This window comes from Perca fluviatilis, chromosome 16, assembly GCF_010015445.1.
Source record: "Perca fluviatilis chromosome 16, GENO_Pfluv_1.0, whole genome shotgun sequence".
NCBI lineage: Eukaryota > Metazoa > Chordata > Actinopteri > Perciformes > Percidae > Perca > Perca fluviatilis.
Window position 1 is genome coordinate 23312528 of NC_053127.1, and position 17001 is coordinate 23329528.

At 38.3% G+C, this 17001-nt stretch overlaps 3 protein-coding genes across 4 annotated transcripts; 2 read left to right on the forward strand and 1 right to left on the reverse strand.

Moving 5' to 3' along the window:
- Positions 1-871: 871 nt before the first annotated feature.
- mrps31 (mitochondrial ribosomal protein S31) lies at positions 872-5844 on the reverse strand. Its single transcript, XM_039777216.1, is given in 8 exon segments — positions 872-2184; positions 2270-2410; positions 2669-2745; positions 2822-2965; positions 3549-3701; positions 3878-4372; positions 5613-5805; positions 5808-5844. Coding segments are annotated over 8 exon segments (1476 nt in total). The 3' UTR covers positions 872-1948.
- A 180-nt stretch (positions 5845-6024) lies between these two features.
- On the forward strand, positions 6025-12834 carry taf6 (TAF6 RNA polymerase II, TATA box binding protein (TBP)-associated factor). 2 transcript variants are annotated; one of them, XM_039777218.1, is made up of 15 exons: positions 6025-6250; positions 7560-7750; positions 7892-7978; positions 8121-8274; positions 8378-8434; positions 8526-8645; positions 8762-8883; positions 9134-9211; positions 9324-9425; positions 9519-9701; positions 9925-9999; positions 10086-10211; positions 10385-10558; positions 11083-11274; positions 12259-12834. In XM_039777218.1, the coding sequence occupies exons 2-15, from the start codon at positions 7595-7597 to the stop codon at positions 12547-12549; spliced, it is 1917 nt and encodes a 638-aa protein (XP_039633152.1). In that variant the 5' UTR covers positions 6025-6250; positions 7560-7594; the 3' UTR covers positions 12550-12834. The 2 variants fall into 2 exon arrangements, with proteins under 2 accessions (XP_039633152.1, XP_039633151.1); XM_039777217.1 differs by having other exon boundaries at positions 7593-7750.
- Positions 12835-13823: 989 nt separating this feature from the next.
- On the forward strand, positions 13824-16674 carry sat2b (spermidine/spermine N1-acetyltransferase family member 2b). Its single transcript, XM_039778681.1, has 6 exons — positions 13824-13984; positions 14214-14265; positions 15470-15553; positions 15874-15975; positions 16151-16191; positions 16279-16674. Exons 1-6 carry the CDS (start codon positions 13922-13924, stop codon positions 16456-16458), a joined length of 522 nt encoding a protein of 173 aa, XP_039634615.1. The 5' UTR covers positions 13824-13921; the 3' UTR covers positions 16459-16674.
- Positions 16675-17001: the final 327 nt, after the last annotated feature.

Consider the following 17001-nt stretch of genomic DNA (forward strand, 5'->3'; position numbering starts at 1 on the left):
CACATTATACTCTCTATGGCTACTTATTAGGAGCTGTAGGGGGAAATTCTCTGCCATGAGTTACTACTGCGTGAACTACTATGGTGTCCTGCATGACAGACAGCTAGGCAAAAAAATAAAGTTTGTATGAGCTATATTAAGCAGAGAGTAAAAAAAACAGTAGGCTTCCTACTTATTAACATCAGATTTATAACCATATAATAAAAGTAATCATCATTATTGCTGAATTTCTGCTCTACATCTTGTTCAACTCCCTCATTGAAAATGCTTTGATCATTTACTGCTGTTTTATTTGGCATTTTGACAGCACCTAAATGCACCATAAAGGCAGCTGAACATGCAGAGAGATTCTGTGCCCACCTCTACAGTATACTATTCAACTGTTGTTTTTTTTCAATGAATATCACACCTTGTCCCTTGTGGTTTTCATAGTAGAATCTCTTTACAGATGTGCTATTTTAGAAGAGTGACTTGTTTATATTGTGTAGTTTGGTGTGTCCCACAAATGGTCTGATTTTCCAAAATAGCCAAGTCCAGCCCTCAGTTGGTGTTTTGGGCCAGTTACTTATGATTTTGATGTCCGAAACACTGCCATTACTTCACTAAATGTTTTGACACTTTAAATATAGGTTGGTCAATCATATCCAGTTTTATTATACTGGTTAATAAAATTACTCAAATGCATTTACTGCATTGCAGAGGGAGCTTTTTGTTAAAATATTTAGGTCCCAGCCTTGTTGTACAATTGTTAAAAATCCTAACATTGTGTGGACCCAATGACTGTAAACCATAGCTGGCAGTAGTGCCACCTAGTGGCTTATTTGCATATAAGAAATTTCTGAGCATAAACAGGGTGCTTTCCACACAAAAACACTTTTTTTGGTGCTTTATACACATACAAGTCAGGAAGTTGCCAAAATGTTATCATGCTAATCATGCGTTTATGGAAAAGTGAACAAAATGTGGAAATGAGGCACTCTCAACTGCCAAGCTCTCATTTTCCGCACTTTCTCAGACAATAGATTGCCGAGGGTGTTTTTAGACCAGATGGAATCTGCGTGGTACATTGTTAACATGTTTTTTGACTTTAAAAGCACTTCCCTTGCAAAGGGCACAAGGTTCAAGGTCTTTTTAAGCTCATACTGTAAACCTGATCTGAGGTCATAGATGCTGGACATAATTTATACTTGTTTTACAACTTGCCATGGGAAACACCATTATTCACGACCACAGGTGTTTGTATGACCTTTGATACAAAAATATTTTCATCGACCTGTTTTCTTTGAATATGAAGGTCTTTAACCGTCCATCCAACTAAACGGTCCACTGTTTTTTAATGTAACCTGATCGGCAAACGCGCCTTGATACAAAACGGAACCTTTTATATCAGTATTGTAATCAAGTTAACCATAACGTGTAATTCAACACAAAAAATGTTGTGCATCACCACCTGTGTATCACAAAAACCATTGGATTGATATGACCGTAAAGCAGACAATTATTTCGGGAACAAATTTTGGTATCCCAGACACTGAAAAGCCAAATGTCTTCTCATGTAATTGTGTCATCACGCTATTGATACGTTATTGTCAGTTAATTGCCTACATTGGCATTGGATTATGCAAATAAAAGTTGAACAAATGATCAGTGGATCAGTAGAAAATGAAATAAGCAAAAAGCCATGATTGTACTTTTGCTGCTTTCTATTGTTTGTAATCTTATATACAAGCACTTGTAATAGCAACATTTTAACAGTGGTTCTATAGTCTAATCAACATTTTAGAAACAGTAGATACTGTTCAATGTTGGACACCAGGAAACAGACTTGATGCCAGTCCACTCTAACAGGCCTCCTGGAAGAGTTAAGAAATCCACCCTGTATGAGTAAAGATGATCATAGTTGCAAAGCCCCTATGAGTAAAGGGGAAAACATGCAACTGTCTTAAGCTCAGTTGAGGTAAACATCAGCCTCCTTGAGGACTTCCTCTTTCTGGTGGAAGTAGTCTCTGAACCAGGAAATGTGGTCCCGCTTCTGTTGGACTGTCAGGTAGGGGTTTCTGGACATGCCGGCCACCACGAGCTCCATGAAGTGACGCACTGGTCCCTGACGTGGGAAACCCTCCTCCAAGTGTTTCCCTAATAAGATATGCTCATGGAACGGGACACTGGTTTCCTCCTCAAGGCCTACATAGAGCAAAAAGACTCTTGTCAGTGTGTCATTATTTTCCTTCTCCGTACATTTAGCTAGAATATAGCATGCATTACTCACCAGCCTCATTGTTGATTGGGTACTGCCACATTTTTCCCTCTTTGGTCCACTGGATCATTTCCTCAAGCCCGTTGCGGGGTGTTTGGTTGGTTGACAGAGACAACTGATTAGCAAAGTCCATGTCCCATAAAGTTGGCCGTGCTGAAAATATGAGAGTCGCATTATGGGCAGATGTCCTGATGAAGTTAAAACCAAGAGCTTTTGTAATGTCACATTAAATTTGTTTAGGAGAGACAGAGACTGCTTGCATGAAATCTCATGATAATAAGCATTTATGAAGCTCCATTCTCAGTTATTTCAAAAGACTAAAAATAATCAATAACACTATACATTTTCCACTAAGCAAACAAAACAAATAAATCATATTAGGCTTAATACAAAATCTAAATCTCTTATTACCAACTGCTGATTCAACTCCATCTTCATCAGTAGTGGGAGAGAAGACGTTAAGTCTTTTCCCCGAGAACAAGTTCTTCCTAAAAAATAAAAACACATTAAACACATTGTCCATCTCAAAACCTATCTGAGTAAAAACAGGATGAATGTATTTGCCTTCTCCGAACACTGTCCAGCTCAGCAGTGATCCCTCTGTCGTGTGTGTATCCTCGCCCGTCCTCATCAAATCGGATCTGATTAGCCGGCCGAGCGTTCTGTCGGTTGGGATTCTTTCCTACTTTCATGTCAGCGATGATTACTCTGAGAAAATATTGTTGGATTAAGGTTTATGACAAGTGAATGAGGCCTTTATTTTCCATTATACAGAATTAAATAGCAGAAAACTATATCACAATCTCATTTAAATATTCAGTCCAGTAAGTGTCATACACTGGTAGGACTGGGCATCAAGAACCGATTGCTACTTGGAATCATTTCAAAAATTACGATTCCAGTAGAATTGTTTCTTTACTGGAATTGTTTGGAGGATTTGGTTTCAAATCTGATCATGGGTTCCAAAGTTTACATGCAAAAGTTTGGTTTCCGAAGCAGCCAGGTGCTTGTTGGGTTGCAGCCTTGGAGCACAGTAAGCAGTGCTCTAGTGTGGCTTTATTTTATGTTGAAAAGCCCCTATAAAACTGCAAACCACCACTGAATCAAAATAAAACTTTCCTCTTATTTGTGAAATAAGCATGTGACCCGTTTCTACTCCACCCTTCAAAGAATCGGAATTGAGAATCGATAAGAACCGGAATCGAAAGGAAGAATCGCAATTGGAATCAGAATTGTTAAAATCCAAACGATGCCCAACCCTATATACTGGAGACATATACTAGACACACACCCAAGGTTGTTCATGTCCCCTTTCTTCTGAGCCTCAGTGACGGCTTCGTGCTGCCTCAGCTGCCTGAGCAGCTCAGACTCGGCCTGGCTGCGGTCAGGCAGAGTGGAGGCAGCAGCAGACGCAGCTGCAACCAGTTCAGGATCCAGTGTCTCACTAAAAAACACAGGGGATGAAGAGCTTCAGATATCCTCCCAAAATTAGGGTTGAAGTAAGTAAAAATGTTTTCAGGCACAATGTACAGGTGAAACAATCAAACTTGCAACACAATCAATGGCAGCAGTGACCATGTGGCAATGCAACCGGACTAATAACTCCAAACTGCCTCTCACCTCTGTGATGAAGCCTCCACTGTAGCTTTCTGAAACATACTGATGGTGCTCTCCATAGCTGCTGGCTTTGACTTGGGTGTAGACTCATAACTTGGCTTCACTTTTAAGTTTTTGAGCTTCCTCTTATTAGTTACTTCCACCTTCATGGCTCCAAGAAGATCGAGGAGACTCTCTTTCCCACTCTTAGCCGCATCAGTCTTCCCTTGTTGTGGCGTTGCCACGACCTGTTCAATTTTAACATCCACCTGCTGCTGCGTGGTACTTCCATCATCTGTCTTTAACAGTACTGGCTCCTCCTCCCTTTGTTCAACCATATTGATGACATTGCTGTCATCTTCAGCTTTCTGTGTAACCAAAGTTGGAGTTTCTGTGGGATCAGCCTCTTTATCTGCATTTGTTTTCTGATCTTGATTAGAGGGCGTAACATCATTTTTCTTTTCACAGAACCTGACCGAACTTGTGCTGAGGGCTTTGACTCCACCTCCATTTGCAACCCTAGAAGAAAACTATAAAAATTATAGGGGTCTGAATCAGAAGGGATAAAATGGATTTGAATAAAAATAATATTAAGAAATTCAATACTAAAGCATGGCAATTATTATTAGAAGTGGGTGGGCAATAGGCCTGCACGATTAATCGTTATAAAATCGTGATCTCGTTTCACCCCTTCATTTTTCAATCAAAATTTCAACCCTTTTTTTTTTCAAAACTCCATGTCTCTAGAGACTGAAGTTGTAGCTGCAGCATGTTGATTGACATGTTTTAATTATGTAAAGACATGTTCAAGGAGTTCAGATAGAGCCTGTATCAGGGCCATATTTAGTTCAATGTGTTATATACTGTACTTAAATGGCCAGTATGTACTTTATGTTCTTTATCCATTGACGCCTCTATGTTTACAGGCTTGTGGTGATGCGCAATGTATAGGTGCCAAAAAAAAAAACTTTGGTACTGCCAATTTGTTTTGTTTTTTCATGGTTCATGTGTGCAATAAACATTACACTTCGTGAGACAAAAATCGTGGCAGAGAATCTTGATATCAATTCTAAGCTAAAAAAAAAAAAATCGTGATTCATATTTTTCCCCGAATCGTGCAGGCATAGTGGGCAATACGGTTTTAAATTAACATCATGATATAGCAGGAGATTTTTTGCTATATGATATTGTTGATGATAACAAAAGACAATTAAGAGACTATTTGATGATAATAAAACACTGGAAAAACACTTAATTAATAATTGCAACAACATACAGTACATTGGTTGGCTCTTTTATCCTCACATCACATATCGACAGTGGTCAATATAACTGCTTTTTCAATCTGCTTTTTTACTTGAGCTATTAATTATCCTGTTGGATGGGAACATCTTCTCTACATTCATATAGCTAGTTTTGTAATCTTAGTTGTTACTTCATGCTACCATGGAAACGACCTGTCAGTGATGCACCTGAAGAACGGTTCAAATAAATGCCCAAATCAAAATGTCCAGCCCCATCAGTGCAGGATAAGTACGCTAACATTAGCTGCCCCTTCCACAGCTTTTATGGAAAGAATACATTTACGAGCTATTTCGAATGTTCATTGTTGTCAATGTAGAACGTTTTTCAAAGACATTTCGTTACCCAAAACCATATGTCAATGCCCAAAACAACCCGGTAACGTAAAGTAACATTAGTTGACGTTAAATTAAAAAATATCATCAGATATCCCGTCGTTCACTCAAGCCAAGCTCACCTGGAAACTGGAGCAGCAGCCTTGTTACATTTAGCTGGCAACACACACGACTCATAGACACTGACTGAAGAATTTCGAGCCGTGTATACAGTACGGAATAAAAGCCTGTACATGATTTCTTCTTGCAATGTCCTTCCACGCTGACATTCGTCTCCAATGTTACAACATAAGGTCCCCGCCGTAAGCTCGAGGAAACATTGGTTCCGGACACCGGTGTAGAACCTAGAACCATAGACTAGAACGTAAAGGGACGGTACTCTCCATAGGGAAATTTACATTTAATTACGTTATGTAAAAGTATTTAATTGTGGTATTGGATATTTTGATATTTAAAACAAACTTTCCTAAATTTTTTGTAATAAGTTACTTTTGAATAAACGACCACTTAGGTCCTCAATTATAGTCTCGCGATATCACAACCGGAACGTGACTCAAAATGGTGGAACATAAGCGCTAATTCACGAACGGAGGTCCAAGCTTCAATCGGTGAATTAGTTAGTTATTTATATCGGGAGATGGATATTTATAGAGAAGAATTAGCTTTGCGAAATACGTATTGTTGCAGAGCTCAACATTGACTGGTTTTATTCGTGTAAGTTCCTGCTTGAACTCAGAAAGGAGAGGACAACTTCACACAGGTAAAAATGTCAACGGAAGCTAAGTTACTAGCATGCAAGCTAACACATATTTCGCTCACTCTAAGTTAATATTAAAGAACTATGCAGTCGTTAAGTGGCTTAAAATTAACACTGCTCTATTTTGATATTAAGTTTTTGCATTTGCATGAATATACTTTAGATGTGGCTTGAGTATGGTGTGTAGCTAGTTGGTTGTTATTCCGTCCGAGTGGTTAACCCGCTTTCTGTGGAGTGTTCTGTGTGTTTGTTTACACACATGAAGTAGCTAACTTATAATACCTTTTTTTAAAGTATTCATACTTTGGAGTTTTTATGTTGCATTGTAAACAAGATACACAATTGTTAAGTACAGATCCCCATAAGTCGATATATAATTGAGGCATGTGCTGTAGAAATGACTGCCTTCCGTCTATGCGGATTGGGCCGTGTTATTTGCACATCTTGTCACTTTAAATTTTTTTCTCGAAAAGTTGCATGAGGATAATGAAGTGCGCTTTTCTTTTCAATTTCTGTCACAAATACAAGTGTATTGTCAAAACCATTTAGGTCTAGACTTCACCCCTCCAAGACCTAAAGTTTTTTGAAACCATTCCTGCTTTGGCTTTATGTTGGATATTGTTTTCCTGTTGCATTTATGTTTCCTTGTTGATGAGTTGACGGCTTATGGCAAATTAAACATTTGTTTTATAAAGAGTCATTTTGGGCTCATTAGACCATAGAACCTTCTTGTACTTTGTGTATTGAGTATCCCAAATGCTCTGTGGCAAACCCTAGCTGAGATGTCCTATAAGGCCTTTTCAACATCAACTTACTTTTTGTCATCATCCCATAAAGCTGCAGTATAACACCCATTTGTATGCACATTGCCTCCAATCGCAGCCATGGAAACCTGTAGCTCTTTCAGTGATGTGATTGGCCTCTTAAGTGGTGTTCCCTAAGTAGTGCCCTCCATGCATGAACACACTACGTTCTTGACGATGGCCTGCATAAGGCAGCGGTGTTACAAACAAATATCTAAATGATAAGCTGCAATAAGACATGCTTTCTCATATTTACATTTGGAGAATCGGGCTGAAGACACACTGCAAATGTACTTTCATCAGAATTGTGTCTCTAGAAGTAGACTTAAGTCTATATATAATGTTTGCTAAACCATCACATAACATGTCAGGATGTTGTTTGTGGCTTCAGACCCCTTGAGTGTTTAGTATTGGCAGTGAACCATTACACTTTTGTAGAACAGAAAATGTTATACCCAAAGTGGAATACATCTGTTTGAATTAGAATTTTTTCTTTGTGGATATGTGAGGGGTGATATTCTCAGACCTGTGTACTTTGTTAGCCATGGCGGAGGAACGTCGGCAGAAGCAGTGTTCGGTCTCCCTACCCACAGAATCCATGAAGGCCATGGCTGAGTCTGTGGGAGTGGGGCAGTTACAGGAGGAAAGCTGCGCAGCCCTAAGTGAAGAAGTCAGCTACAGAATTAAAGAAATTGCACAGGTAAATCACAGATCATTAAACCAGATATTTTGTTTGTGGGTCTGTAAATTGTTTTGAAACCACATTCTTGAATGTCTTTATGTCAAATCTGATATATGAGCTTTATATTTAAATTCTTTTTCCTTTCTCCCCTTTACATAGGATGCTCTCAAATTCATGCGTCATGGGAAGAGACGTAAATTAACTACCAGTGACATAGATAATGCTCTCAAACTAAAAAACGTGGAGGTACGGGAGAACTTGCATACTTAAACTTGTATTATTTAATTAAACCACTTGATATATGTTATTTGAAGGAAAGCATAAAGGGGTTCCTTTGTTCTGGTTCCTTTCTTAATCATGTGTTCTAACTTAATTACTCTCGTTATAGCCCCTGTATGGATTCCAGTCGCAAGAGTTTATCCCTTTTCGCTTTGCAAGCGGTGGTGGAAGAGAGCTTTATTTCTATGAGGAAAAGGAAGTCGACCTCAGTGACATTATTAACACACCGCTCCCCAGAGTTCCACTAGATGTGTCTCTCAAAGGTACCCAAATATTAAATATTACATGCCGTTCGTTATACTCCAGGATATTGTATTTTCTTGTTTTGACTAAGTTTATACACCATGCGTGTTTCTTAATCCACAGCCCACTGGTTAAGCATTGAGGGGGTGCAGCCTTCTATTCCAGAAAATCCACCACCAGGTGAGCCCTGTTTTAAATGTTTTTCTCTTAAAAGAAAAAGAGAACAAATCTAGGATAAACTTAAAGTTGGGTTTTATTTACTGCATTTCAGCACCAAAAGAGCAACAAAAGGTTGAATCCACAGAGCCCCTTAAAGTCGTCAAACCTGGTCAGGATGAAGAAGGTACGATTCAAGGCAAGAGTCAGGGGGCAACGCCTGCTGATGGCAAAGGTCAGTACCTTGTGTTTATATTATAATTCAATGTTTCTCTATTTTCTTCTCCTGTCCTCCTACCTTGCTCCCTTCTTCCCTCCCTAATTCTTTATGATTATATCTGTCCCTTTCAGGAAAGGATAAGGGTCTAATAAGGTTGAAGCCACGCAGCACTCATGAGCTGTCTGTGGAACAGCAGCTTTACTACAAGGAAATCACAGAAGCGTGTGTTGGCTCCTGTGAAGCTAAGAGAGCTGTAAGTCCTGCTTGTCTGTCTGTACATAAAGTTTGTTGTATACATTCTGAGTAACAGTGTAATTACCTTTTCGTGTTTCCTGTTGACAAGAAATTACATAATGGGTTTTATTAATCGGCTATAAAGTTAAGAAATGGCAACGCTTTGCAGCTAACAGGAAATTGTATGTGCAATTATAGAATTCTGCCAAACTGAAGGAATAGTAGTTTTAACCTGGTCTGTCATATCACCTTTGTTTCCTGTCATTCAGGAAGCTTTACAGAGTATTGCTACAGATCCTGGACTGTATCAGATGCTTCCAAGATTCAGCACATTTATTTCTGAAGGAGTGAGCATCTTTTCTTTTCAGCTTCTCCAAATGTTCTAAAACATGAATCACCTCATATGAAATACCCAAGCATGTCTCTGCTGAAAGTACTGACTTAATGCTCTCCTCAAAGGTTCGTGTGAATGTGGTGCAAAACAACCTGGCTCTACTGATTTATCTAATGCGGATGGTCAAAGCTCTAATGGACAACCCCACCTTGTATTTGGAGAAATACGTGAGTGCAGAAAAACAATGTTATTTATTGAAGGGTATAATCTCAACGTATACTTTTATTCTAATGTTTTAATTTTTCTATCTGTATTTGCAGCTGCATGAGCTCATCCCAGCGGTCGTGACGTGTATTGTGAGTAAGCAGCTGTGTTTGCGACCAGATGTTGACAACCACTGGGCTTTACGAGACTTTGCTGCTCGCCTCATGGCCCAAAGTTGTAAAACCTTTAGTACTACGACCAACAACATCCAGTCCCGTATTACCAAGACTTTCACTAAGGTGGGTTTTTGTGTTTTATATTTTGTTCCCAAAAACATTGAGGTAAAAAAATAGGAAAAGAAAAAACCCATGGATAGTTTTTAGAATTCTTTTTTTTGGGGGGGATTTCAGTATTTTTGGGTTCATCTCTTGTTAAAGATACATGTTACTCTCCTTAAATGTAAGGTTTACAACACTATTTAAAACACTTCACATACTAAACCAGACTGACATGTTTCCTCAGAGTTGGTTGGATGACAAAACCCAGTGGACGACACGTTACGGCTGCATCGCTGGACTTGCTGAACTAGGACCTGACGTGAGTGTGATTCTTTTTTTTCCTCAGATCTTTATAATTTTTACTCTTTTCAATCGGCCGCAACCTCCTGATTTTGTCCCCTGCAGGTGATTAAGACGTTGATCCTTCCTCGGCTTACTATAGAGGGTGCTCGCATCAAAGCGGTGATGGAAGGACCAGTGGTCTCCAATATTGACAAGATAGGAGCGGACCACGTTCAAAGCCTCTTACTGGTAATAAATGTGTGATTATTATGCATTTAAAAGTAGACCACTTCCCACAGATTGATACATTTGTATATTTCAGTCAAAGCATTTCACTATGACATTCATCAGTAATTGTTTCTTACTTTGTATCAGAACAGTACTTATGTATCATATAAACAACATGTGTTTTGTTTTCAAAGAAACACTGTGCAAGTGTTATTGCCAAGATCCGACCTCAGCCTGACAACATGGAGCAGTATCGGACAGACTATGGTTACCTCGGACCCATGCTTTGCTCCCATGTAATGAAGGCCAGGACTCAAGCAGCACTGCAAGCTCAACAAGTCAACAGAACCACATTAACAATCACACAGGTACATGTAAAACTTATATAAGTATAATATGTTTAGTAAAGTATAAAGACATTTTTATTTTAAACCACATTAACAATCACACAGGTACATGTAATACTTATATACCGGTAAGTATAATATGTTTAGTAAAGTATAAATAATTTATTTATTTTAAACCACATTAACAATCACACAGGTACATTTAATACTTATATAAGTATAATATGTTTAGTAAAGTATAAATAAATTTGAGGCAACTGGAAGGAAGCTTTTGAAAAAAAGATGCCATTTAAAAAAAAAATTTATATATATATATATATATATATATATATATTTTTTTATATATATATATATATATATATATATATATATATATATATATATATATATATATATATATATATATATATATTGTATCATTTAGGCATTGCACCTACAGTCCAGAGTTAATGTGAGGCATTGCAGAATTGACATGCAAGTAAACTAGCACACAGCTGTTAAGTTATGAATGATGAATCTTTTTTTTTTTTTTTTTTTTTTTGCAGCCTCGTCCCACCCTAACTGTCTCACAAAGTGGGTTAAGTGGGTCGGCAGGGTCGCGCACTCCCAGCATCATTAAGGTTCCGAGCTCCCTCACCTTGATGACCCCTCGACCAGGGACCCCATCACAGCCGTCTCCCCCGGCAACAAAGTACATCGTCATGGCAACCAGTGCTGGAGCCTCTTCAACCCAGCAGGTTTTTCGGGATTTTATTCAGTTTTGCACTCATCACATCCACAAGGTTCCGTGTGTCGTGCCTGTATTGATAAAATGATATGATGTGATATGATTTTTAAATGTATGTTTTATTTGCCATCTCAATAAAGCAGCTGCAGTGATAACACTTAAATACAACTTATATCTAATGTGTTACAATATGAAAACGACAAACAACAAAGCACTAATGAAAATAAAAATGATTAAATACAGAAAAATAGACAAACATTTATATATATTTTTCTATTAATTAATAATGTGATTAGTGTGACACTTAACATGTCTTGAATTTAAACTACAGGATTTACTGAAACAATAATAAATAATAATAATACATTTAATTTATAATGCACTTTTCATCAGAGATCTCAAAGTGCTACAGGTTAGAGATAAAAACGATAGAAAAAAAAGAAAAAAAAAATAAGTAGTTTAAAATACAAGAATAAAAATAAAACCTCTAAAAGGGACCAAAAGCTTTGCAAAAGAGAAATGTCTTAAGGCCTTTTTTAAAACAGTCAGTGTGTTGAGGTGCCCTCAAGGTGTCAGGGAGGGCATTCCACAGACGTGGGGCAGCAGCACAGAAGGCCCTATCTCCCATAGTCCTGAGTCTGGTTCTGGGTATGTGGAGGAGGTTTGAGTGAGTGGAGCGGAGGGAGCGTGTAGTGTTTTGAGGGTTGATGAGTTCTTTGAGGTAGGGAGGGGCATGTCCATGGATGCATTGATGTGTGAGGAGGGACACCTTGTATTCAATCCTGGTGGAGACGGGAAGCCAGTGGAGTGAGTGGAGAACGGGGGTAATGTGCTCATGTTTCCGCACTCTCATCAGGATCCTAGCTGCAGAGTTTTGTATGTACTGAAGCCTCTGCAGGCTCTTTCCAGGAATCCCAATGAGCAGTGCGTTACAGTAGTCCAAACCTTCTCTTCAGAGTATGAATTTACATCTGTCTTTTTGTCTTTCCTCTAGGTAATCACCCTCAGCTCTTCCCAGTCAGCCTCACCGGTCACTAGCACTGTTCCCAGCGCCACTTCAACCTTGCAGCCTTTGGTAAAACTGGAGTCTGGCAGTGGCCCTGGACTGACAAGTTCGCGACCAATGCAGAAATACATAGTTGTATCTCTGCCCTCGTCTGCTTCTTCCTCTTTGGAGACTAAGAGCTCTGTGCTTCCAACCTCAATTTCCTCAACCCCACTAGAAGCGGCGATGAAGCTAGACCGGTCCGAGTCTCCTGGAGCGAGCACACAGTCGCCACACTGAGACTTGTATAGGTAGTGGAGATTTTTACCATGCTGATGCAGCTGAACACACAAGGAGGTTTGTTTGGGCTGAACTTAAAGGGGGTCAACTCTGGAGTGGTATGAAGGGGAATAACTGAACTCTTGACAGATAAAGAGCAAATGTGACTAGACATTGTAAATATGTTAATGCCCACTGAAAACTGAGGTCCAGCTGTGAGATCTGTAATGTTTCAGCTTATATTCTAATTGATTTCATGTTCTTTTTTTACTTTAAAATAAATCAGATTTTGTATGAAATCCTTTATCTGGATGTTTTTTTGTTGTTTTTTTTATATACTTTAAAAGAAAATTATAATTCTGTATAGTTTGCCATCAGCACATGTTACTGTTTCTCAAGTGTTGTATCTGAACACCAAAATATCTTGGATAACTGTTTAAACAAACAGTTTGCTACCACATTATTCTCTGCAACTGGCTTGGTGTCATCACTGATCACAAGCCAGTTTAAACCCCATGAGTGATGTAAAACCCAGCAAAAAGAAAACAAAAAACGCTATTACGGACTCCCTGTCAGTGGTTGAAAAAGGACCTAAAATATTTACTTGAGTAACATGATCAATACTACAGTGTAAACTATTTAATTCAGGGAAATGCCTACTTAAGTAAAAGTTTGTGTTATCGAATTTTCAATGTTTAATTGTTTTGTATGTAAAGGACCTTTTGGATAAAAAGTAACCAATAACTATGGTTGTTAATTTAATGTAGTGTAGTGTAGTATAGTAAATGTAATTGATTACGTTTCACCACAGTTCCAGAAGTAAATAAATAAAGTACAAGACCACATTAAACACTTAACACTACGACTTCCACTGACCATTGCGGTAAAAAAACACAATCTCCCCAGTTTCAAACTCTTGTATCATGCTGGTAGGAGGCCGATTGTAGTTGTATGGATTTCCATGCGAAATGTCCATGCCTGAAATTGAATTTAATCGCCAATTAAAATTACTTGCAGAGCGACGCCATATGCGACAGCATACATTTGACCGTTTTGACAAGTGGACGTATCTATCTTTTATTTTGAAAACAAAATTACAACACCGGAACTATTTCCCATAGTTTTCAACCTGTTTTCAACGCGGTGATTTGTAGTCAAATTTGCGTTTCCTAGGAAGGCGAAGGCATGACCCGCCCTACTCTGCCTCTGATTGGCTATTACTGGTTGTCTTCGTTGGTTAGATTGGTTAGGTTAAGGCGTGAGGAACGAGATTAGTTAGGGTAAGAATACCCATGCCTTCGCTATCCTAGGAAACGCAAAATCACCATTATAGTCATTTGACTTCTCTCTGAGGAAGCAGACAGTTCTGTGGACTGTGGTAGATTAAACAAACATGGATTTTAAAGTACGGGCTGCAACAAAAGAAGACTGCAAAGAAATATCGAGAATGATATTGGTGAGGCTCAGTACTACTGAGTCGTTACGATACGATAACGAAGCTAACTTAAAAATTGTGTTCTGCTTCACAATGCCGAATGTAACGTTAACGTTAAACCTGACCTTAACGTTATGTTGCGTTAATTGTTGTATGTGAACATGTAACGTTACGTTACTTTGGTATATTTGTCAAATGACACGCTACATACATTTACACATAACGTTTTACCACCCTCCCCTGTTTTCAGGAGTTGGCGGTTTACGAAAACATGCCCGACCAAGTGAAGATATCTCATGAAGGTAATTCTGCACTTAATAAATGATAGAACATTTTTTAAGAAAAACCAAGGTGAAACTCTTTAAGATGTCACAGTTTCATTTAGCCTATCACCTTATCAGTCCTGGATTTCCATCTTTGTGTGTCTGAAGCGTATAATGTGCAATTTTAGTTAGTTAACGTTAGTTATTATAGAGGATTAATCATTGCAAGACTTTGCAACCATGACATAGGTAAATAATAAATTATGTGAACAAAACAGTGAGAGATTAGATTCTGTTCAAAAAGCAGGAGCGCAGGAGAGTTAAGCAGTGTTGAATCAAATATTTTGGAGAACATTTTAAAAAATGTGGTTGTATGGGTGGGTCCTTAGCTCTTCTTTCTGCTCTTTATCATTTGCCATGCAATAAAAATTTTCTGTATGAGTTAGTAAGCATTCTCGCTATCATATCATACATTGTAAGTTGCTTGAGTACTGAGTGTCTGTTTATAAAGGAACGGTGGACATAAATACAACAGCCAGACAGCAAAGTATGATCATGTGTAGCCTACAATACATACAGTGGTTTTAAAGGTACGTAGTTGCGTTTTTGGCCACTAGTAGCGATGTAGAGCAATGTTTTAACGAGCTGGTCCCCAAATTGTTTGTATCTAGTGTTCTACTATGCCTCACACCACGAGCATAAGGATGACATGATAGACAGCTCTGCTGACTGAAGATAATACATACCAACAAGTGTTAGTGGTATAATATGCCATATTGGAAGCAATGCACCAATAAAAGAGGAATAGAAGAAGACTTAATGCAGGTTTGAAACAGTATATAACTTTGTAGGAAGTAGGAAATGCATTCAACATGTTTACAAGTAAACAGCTTAGTCTGGATAATACCTGAAGATTTAGATGTAAAAAATTGGGATGTACAATAGGATGTGATCCACAGCTGGAGTTATATTATTTCTTTTCAACTTGTTTATTGCCTAATGGACTATTTTCTAGCAGTGTCACTATGTGCCTGAATCTTAGCTGTTATTATCAATTTCTTTTTAGCCAGAAAGGTCCCATTGAGATACAAGATCTCTTCTTCCAGGGAGTCTGGGAGAGTGAATAAGAGGACAGTTGTAAACAAGTAATAAATTCATCTTCAAAGGTTTTAAGTATTGATGTTTTGTATGTGCCTCATCATTTGGGTAAGTGAGTATTTATTGCATTATGGCTTTACTTTAGAACTGGAGCAGGACGGTTTCTGCCAAAATCCCTTCTTTGAATGCCTCGTTGCAGAAGTGCCTGAGGAGCATAAATCTAAAGAAGGTAAATTGTTGATCAACATATAATAAAAAGTCTGTGCCCTTGCTGTTTAGATATTTCCATTTAGTATTCAACAAATCATGATGCCTACTCAAGTGTGGCCTCATAAATCAACAGTGTCAGATGTTCGTCTATTTCTCTTTAGAGCTAAAACTTAAGGTCGGTAAGGGCCATTGGCCATTGCACAGTGACTGAGCATCCATAGACTTGAAATCAATTCACCATTTTTTTTAACCAAGACATAAGAGACCTATTCCACTATATTTTTAGGGATTTAAAATTGTCTTGTCTTTTTGATTCCTTGTTTCTTTTTGTCCATGTAGGATTCACAATTGTCGGATATGCCCTTTACTTTTATACCTACAGTACATGGAAGGGGCGGTCAGTATATTTGGAGGACCTGTACGTGATGCCAGAATTCAGAGGTAGAATATCTGTTGAAATGTCAACGTAGCCTGAAAAGAAAGTGTTGTGTAAAATGTGTTTTGTTTCTTGAGTCATCATTTCTTAATGTTTCTGTATCTTTGGCATTTTGTTCTGTATATGTTTTGTCCTCAAGTATAAACTTTTTTTAATTTTTTTTATTGATTTCCTTTACAGGAAGGGGCATTGGCAAGGGTTTATTGAGCAAAGTCGCTGAGGTAAATGTGTTTGTTGACCACTAAAGCACAAAATTGTCCATCTGTGTGATAAAGAGGTAACGGCATGGCCTTCTTTTGTTTTCTCAGGTGGGGAAGAAGAAGCAGTGTGTGCGGCTGCAACTGTCTGTGTTGGACTGGAATGCTCCCACTCGAGACTTCTACGCTGCTAAAGGAGCTCAGGACCTAACCGCCAGCGAAGGATGGCACTTTATACGCTTTGATGGACAAAACCTGGACAATTTAGCAAATGAGGCTCCTAAAGATTAGAAGTCTGCCAACGAAAATGTGTCTTGCTGTGAAAGATGAGGCTGTTCAACATTCACCCTTTTGTAAGACAGTGCCAAAATAAGCTTCTTTGTACCTGGTTCCTTAGTACCTTGTCTTCTGTTGAACAAAATCATGTTTAATATCGGCAGGACCTCCATATACTTTATAAATGTAACTTTACATACTTTTATTTCATTAAAGTACCTTTGAACTTAATTCCTTTATTTTGCAGGCATTTTTGCATATTGTCACCTTTCAGTGCAGAGTGCAAATTCATTTTAAAGACATAATTTCCTAAAAATGCATCTTTATCAACATTTATGACATATGCAAAATATAGCCCCAACCATCATATTAGACACAGTCCAGCCCTAAGGTAGATGATGGTTGTATATTTTGGCCATTTTACCAGGAACACAATTTGACCTGAGTAAATCCAATCCCAGATGTGACACCATATTATTGCAGTAGGTGGCAGATTTAACCAACTGAAATGATATCATTTGTCAACTCTGAGTGGGCAGTGAGGAAATGTTGAGGCTA

Excerpts from the sequence above, each read along its gene's own strand:
- taf6 (XM_039777218.1), top strand. The coding sequence starts at position 7,595 with ATGGCGGAGGAACGTCGGCAGAAGCAGTGTTCGGTCTCCCTACCCACA. Across the intron at positions 7,979-8,120 it reads TCAAACTAAAAAACGTGGAG|CCCCTGTATGGATTCCAGTC; the intron begins GTACGGGAGAAC and ends CTCTCGTTATAG. Across the intron at positions 10,212-10,384 it reads ACGTTCAAAGCCTCTTACTG|AAACACTGTGCAAGTGTTAT; the intron begins GTAATAAATGTG and ends TTGTTTTCAAAG.
- sat2b (XM_039778681.1), top strand. The coding sequence starts at position 13,922 with ATGGATTTTAAAGTACGGGCTGCAACAAAAGAAGACTGCAAAGAAATA. Across the intron at positions 15,976-16,150 it reads CGTGATGCCAGAATTCAGAG|GAAGGGGCATTGGCAAGGGT; the intron begins GTAGAATATCTG and ends TTTCCTTTACAG. Across the intron at positions 16,192-16,278 it reads TATTGAGCAAAGTCGCTGAG|GTGGGGAAGAAGAAGCAGTG; the intron begins GTAAATGTGTTT and ends TTGTTTTCTCAG.